At 33.6% G+C, this 6,462-nt stretch overlaps 1 protein-coding gene and 1 pseudogene across 2 annotated transcripts; both read right to left on the bottom strand.

The window, feature by feature from the left end:
• Window positions 1-1,731: 1,731 nt before the first annotated feature.
• LOC133181977 (uncharacterized) lies at window positions 1,732-3,866 on the bottom strand. 2 transcript variants are annotated; one of them, XM_061316657.1, is made up of 4 exons: window positions 3,734-3,866; window positions 2,980-3,145; window positions 2,722-2,850; window positions 1,732-2,621 (listed from the first exon to the last, which is right to left on the bottom strand). In XM_061316657.1, the coding sequence occupies exons 2-4, from the start codon at window positions 3,140-3,142 to the stop codon at window positions 1,852-1,854; spliced, it is 1,062 nt and encodes a 353-aa protein (XP_061172641.1). In that variant the 5' UTR covers window positions 3,143-3,145; window positions 3,734-3,866; the 3' UTR covers window positions 1,732-1,851. The 2 variants fall into 2 exon arrangements, with proteins under 2 accessions (XP_061172641.1, XP_061172640.1); XM_061316656.1 differs by having other exon boundaries at window positions 1,734-2,621; window positions 2,980-3,154; window positions 3,734-3,858.
• LOC133181978 (uncharacterized) lies at window positions 3,730-6,078 on the bottom strand (annotated as a pseudogene).
• Window positions 6,079-6,462: the final 384 nt, after the last annotated feature.

Raw genomic sequence — 6,462 nt, 5'->3', positions numbered from 1 at the left:
TGTCATTCAACGATCATTTGAGAAAAAAAAATTGCATTATTTTTTGACTTCAATCACATCACAATGGAGATTTTCTTCATCATCCCACCCAGGCGCGGATCCAGGAATTTTTTCCAGGGGGGTCCATCCCAGTCCCAAAAAATTTCTTATCCAGAAATTTCTTGACAAGCAAACGTATCAAACCCAGAAAATACCTTGATAAGCAACAAAAAAAAAAAAAAAAAAAAAAAAAAAAAAAAATACCATTTACAAAAGTAGAAAATACCTATATCGTGATGATGGTGGTGGGGTCCACTTTTTCTAAAAGGGGGGGGGTCCAAAGTCATTTTTTACTTGCTTCGGTATATACTTTTAATGACTTTGCAAATTCCAAGGGGGGTCCAGACCCGACCCTCCACCTCTAGATCCGTGCATGCCACGGTAGTTCATGAGAACATGGACTTTTACTAATTTGCAAAGAATCTTAAGGAAATATTTGGAAATGTAAATATTAAACAATAATTTTAAGAGTTATCCTTTTTGACTGAGGAGCGGATATCCTTAGAAGTATTAAACACTGAAATATGATTTGAAAAAAATTCTTCTTTTGAAAGTTCACCTTGGTTGACTGGTATATTAAAAGTATTAAACACTGAAATATGATTGTGAAGCATTTTTCCTTTGGAAAGTGAACTGTGATGAAATGAAGAAATAAAATTTACTATCATTTTTATGTTTATGACCTAAAACATCGTCTTGCACTTTGCACAAATATGAACAAGAATAAAAATAAATTCTTGATATGCTGCGAGTTGAATCTGCAGGAAAATTCTCGGGGGGGGGGGGGGGGGGGGGGGTTCAGGATGATATACCGTATAAGCAGAATTTTAATGAGGATTAAATTTCGGCAATATTAGCAGGAGTGTTAAGAATTCTAAAGTTGAATGTCGCTAAAAATTCATTCAGCGGTGGAGGTATTTTATCTGTGACTGACTGTCGTACTTTTGTTTAAGGTAGGTAAATACTATCAGAATTTTCTGTCAAACAATTTATTTTTTCATTTAAATATCTTGAACAACTCTTGAGCCAACAAAAAAACCCATATTACACATACCTTTGCACGCTTATTTTCATACTATGTGCTATAGAGCACATATACCCCCAACTTCAACAGCCAAATTCTAACACAAGGATGTATAATTTCATATTTTATTCAAATATGCACCAAAGCACACTGTATTGTGCTATAATTCATTAAATCTAATAGATAATTAACTACAAAGAGAATTTTTCGAGATATTCAATTGAAAACATGCACATTTAACATTTATACTGCTCAAATCCATCAGAAAAAAAAATCACAAAATATCATTATTTTCAAAAGTCCCAAAATTTATATTGTTAACATGCCATTTTTTCTTTAAAAATATCTAAAATTATATCTAAGGTTAAAAAAAAAACATATTTTATCACAGTAGACCAGAGATATTTTATTAAATCATATCTCGAATACCCCTACCCCCACTTTGGTAATAGCATGTTTTACAGTTATATTTTACACACTGTGAAAAATATCAAAATGTAACAAACAAATACAGTCTTAGAATGAAATACAAATGGAATATTAAAAAATACTGAAATTTTGGTCCTTCTAGACACTTAGAACATAAGGGGTAGGGTGGTGGTGGTGGTGGTGGGGGGGACCCCTTCCTTTTTTCACAATTTTTTTTTACATACAAGTACACATTCTTAACAATTTATAATCTAATACATATAAAGAGAATAAATGTAGTGTAACAAACATACATGTAGATTCTAGCAAGTATAGCTCATAAACAAATAATTTTGTTGAATGAAAATACTTATGATGAACTAACAAGAGTTCAAATACTCCACAACTTTGCCAATGATCTTCTGAGACTTCGTAATTCTTGGTGTCTTTGAACCAGACACAACCTCACTAAAGACAGTCTGAATCCCACAATGGGGGTCACGCTTATGTATGAGTTTTAGCTTGTTTAAGCTTAGATTGTTAGCTGTAAGCCTTTTAGAGATCAGTGTAGAAATTACTTTGCTTTGTATCAATGGAATTAGTGAGGACTTGACATTATAATAATTCATATTAAATATATCTGAAGATTCACATTTGAATGCTAAATTTGACTCGTACAGTTCTCGTAAACTACAAACATCAGCTAGAGCATTGTGTGCATCGTAACTTTTCCCTAAACACAATCTGACCAATGTTTCTTGTTTAAAATTTCCCATTGTTTTCTTGTCAAACACTTTCTGTGCAAGTTTGTATGTATCCAAAAAACCTAAAACATTTTCATCAAATCGTTTAAGTAGACCATGTCGCTGCAAGTGATATTGAAGAATTGGAAGATCAAAGTTTTGAATATTATGGCCCACAATGACTGGTTTTGAAGCACAATCTGTTGTAAAGTCTACAAACTGGGTCAAACCACTGACTTGATCTGTTGAAGGCACAGGCTCTCCATGAAGAGTGAGCTGTCCCATGTCATATCTGAGACCTGTTGCAGCCGATGCTTCTTTACAGATTGGTACACTGGGGTTGAGATAAACATTGATTGACCTATCTTCACAAACTGCAGCAATCTGTATGATGTCAGATGTTCTACCTGAAAGCAAAATTATTAATTATATTTTATACCAAACTCGAAAATAAAAGAATATTTATATTTGTTAGTAGGGAAAAGGTAAACTAAAAAAAAATCTTACTAAGTCCAGTAGTTTCTAAATCAAAATACATCAAGCAGCTGCTCTCTGGAGAAATCCTAAGAGGCTCTGGATCAATGTCATCAAGATCAACATCCTCCTCAAGACCAATATCTGACTTATATGATTGACCTGTTACAAACAAAATTCAAGTAAATAATACTGAAATTCCACTAGCAATGGCTTCTCTAAAGGTGTGAAAAATACACAATAAATCAAAGTAAAACATTACATTCAATTCTGTTTTAACTGAAGCACTACCTTCTAGTACATTCCTCGCTGCTTCTTTAGACAACCTGGCAGCTTTTAATTCCAATCGACGTTTCTTTGTGGTGGGTAAACTCTGCATCAGACGCTTCCGTTTGAGCTTGTTGGCAAGTCTAATGGTATGTTTCATTGTGAAATTGCCTGGTGACAATGCCATTTTCTTGTTCAACTGTAAAATATAATTCATGTTTCAGTAAATTTTTAATTTTGTGAGTGTTCCATATTCAAATCAAATGGTTAATAAGAACAGGGATTATAGTTTTGAATGTGAATTTCTTAGTAAATCCATATCTTTATGTACTTTATGTACATGTTTATTTAGATAAACATGATTGTAAACATCTTTTTTAAAAGCTACATGTATTTATAGTTTATAATATTTATTGTGGAAAACCATTAAAATCAAAATAAACTTCTAGGACACTAAACACATGTGAACATAACTTTCTTAGGTTTGCTATAAAAAAGAAAGAAAACAAAACATAACAAACAATAAATGTAGAGAAAAACAAATTTAAAAATGATCAACTTGAAACTTTTAACACATTTTTCTACCTCTGATATGTAACCATAACCCATATTCTTTTGACATACAGTGGCTGAGAGTCTAGCATGTAGACTTTCTGAACCTCCATAAAACCTAACAAAACATTTTTTTGCAATTTGAATCTCATATTTCAGACTCAATTTAAAAGATTATACCTAGAATTTTTGTTTTAAACAAAGAGAAATAAACCAAAGTACTTACAATCTTTTGGGGGCTTTAGTGGAGACCATATGGTTGAAATTCTCATTGACTTGGGTGGACCCCATCATGGCTAGCTCTTCTGCCTTACAGCAATACTTTTTGAATAGACCTTCTAAAGCTTCTCGAAGTAAGGTGCAGGAGAGAGGCTTTCCATACGGCAAATTTCGTGGTTTATAGTCAGTCTTTTTACTCTGGCACCAAGTTCCACAGTATTCGTGTTCACCTTCAAAAAAAAAAGTAGTTAAAATATTTTCACTCTTCATTCCTAATTTTGTAATGACTTTTTTATTGATACACTTACCATATAAATGTGGAACAATTTTGCCAAGTTCAATTTCAAGCTCTTTAGCCTTGCCCCTGTTTTGCTGTACACAATATGTAAAACATCTAAAACAAAGAAGGAAAAGATACTTATTTTCTAATTAGCTATCGCACTTACAATTAACAAGGTTTTTGTTGGACCACAGTTGATCAAGGGATATTTTACTGAAATATTACACTTCAAAAACACAAACCTTTCAATGTGACCTCTAAGTTTTTGATTTTTCAAAACTTTGTGAGTATTGGCAAGCTCAATCAAAGCTCCTGTGAAACCTTTTTTTGTGTGGTTTTTGTCAGCTCTTTTGTTGATGGTTGGGTCCACAGTGGCTTTTACATGGGCAATAGTTGTCCATGACTAAAGTTCCTATCTGTAAAATACATTGGAAATATGTACTTTAATTAAAACAGCAAAGTTTTAATATATAATGTAGTCAACTTTACAGACATATTTGGCATTGCTCTAATAAGAATCAAACATTCAATGAAAAGTTACCTTGCACCCTTCATCTTGGATTGCACTCAGCATTTCACAGGCCATGGCTGGCTCCATTGCCTTTGCCGATCCATGCCAATTCCTTCGGCAGTTGTGTTTTCTGGGTGGAACTCCTTTACCTGATGCAGCTGAGCAGATTCTGCATTTTTTACTCTTCGAAGAGAAACTTACTATCTTTTTAGTTTTTTCTCCTACTAGAGATGCATGACCTGTAACAAGATAAATACTGCTAGTACATAACTACATGTATGTGTATTAAAATATGTTACTCTATAAGAAATCTCAATCCTTCTTGAGGAGGGAGAATCAAAACATGTAACATTATCACCAGGGCATACCAGTAAGACTATTGTATCCTCTACCAGTACCTCTCTTCTGCCAGGCACCATCAAAAGACACAGTGATGTCTCCATCACTCCTACAAAGTAATTAACACAAATGTGCAAATATTAACAAAAAACATGTAAATACAAAGCAAAATTTAAATATCAATATTTGGTATATAAAATTACAGTTTCATTTCTTCTTGAAGAACTTTATTACAACTCTGCCGTGCCATTTCCTCTAGGTGTTCCCCAACCTCTCTTTCTCTGCTTTTTAGACTCCTGTTTGTGATCCCTGGGATATTCAGTGCAGCCAGTAATGCATTTACATGAGTTATTCCATAACCACCATTTAGCATACCTAAGATATCACAGAAATAAAATGAAAACAAAATAGTTCTTTCAGATGTAAACTTTTGTATAACTGGAAATAATTTATTTTTATCTGCTTATTTACAAAATAAAATTTTTGATTTATACCTGCAGCAAGTTTTGTGTTGACATCCCAAGCATATTGCTTCATATCTGCTTTAACCCTATGCTTACTGCCCGTGGGTATGTCATTAACATGGGCACAGGTGGAATGTGTGCATTTTATCTGAAGAACCTGCATTTGGTCAAAAATTAATGTAAAGGGTATACAACATCTTTAAAAACAAATCTTTGAAATACAAAGTCATTGACAATATTATAAAAAATAATAAATACCTGCCCTAGTCCAAATTTCCTTTCACCTATAGTGTTAACAAGCTGAAGTGCATTCCCACACATGGCGCAACCTCTTTTCAGATTATCTACAAGAGTGCCAAGTTCAACAATTCGTCTTCCAACACGCCATGAACTTTCTGCACTTTGACACTCAACACTTCGTAGAACAGGGGAAGAATCATTCTCCAAGCATAGGCCATCATTTTCAACATCTAATATTTACACAATAATGATTGAATCTTTTGCTACATATTCCAACAGTCCATAGCAGAACGCTTACACAATAATTATTAATACAGACACTTACCCTGTTTACCTTTTAACGCACGGGCTTCTCTTGCTCTCCTTAGACCCTCAAGTCTCCGGAGGAACGAAGCTTTCACGAACGTTCCTTTTTTAGACCGGGGCATTCTTGTATTTTTATATAATCACACGAAATTTATGATAAATGACCAGACTGAATGTTTTGCGCCAAAGCCGAGTCATAACCGGAAGTCTAGAGTCGGTGTATAAAATTTAAAACCGGAAGCGAAAAACTATGGCCTTTCCTTAATGTACGATATTTTATAAACAGCTTTTAAAATATCAACAATTTTCAGTACTTGTCAGTTTTAATACACTAATAACTGAGTGAACTTGTACATTTATACTAGGTATACTTCATATACATCATCAGTCTGGTCGAACCCCCGAACGGGGGTATACCCCCAAACGAGGGTTTTCCGTCCCGTCATGCAATGCGCAAGAACAGTAACTCTTGCCGTATCCAAAGTAAACAAACTTGCCTATATCATTTATCTTAAAAAAAAAGATCGATAATTTTGTTATTTCTGCTATGAACTTGGTAAAATGTCAACAGAAAAAAAATAACAGGTTAAGTTTTC

The sequence above is a fragment of the Saccostrea echinata genome, unplaced genomic scaffold (genome assembly GCF_033153115.1).
Source record: "Saccostrea echinata isolate AGI-Se365-2 ecotype Australia unplaced genomic scaffold, CSIRO_AGI_Sech_v1 ptg000009l, whole genome shotgun sequence".
NCBI lineage: Eukaryota > Metazoa > Mollusca > Bivalvia > Ostreida > Ostreidae > Saccostrea > Saccostrea echinata.
This window is presented reverse-complemented; position numbering and strand designations above follow the sequence as displayed.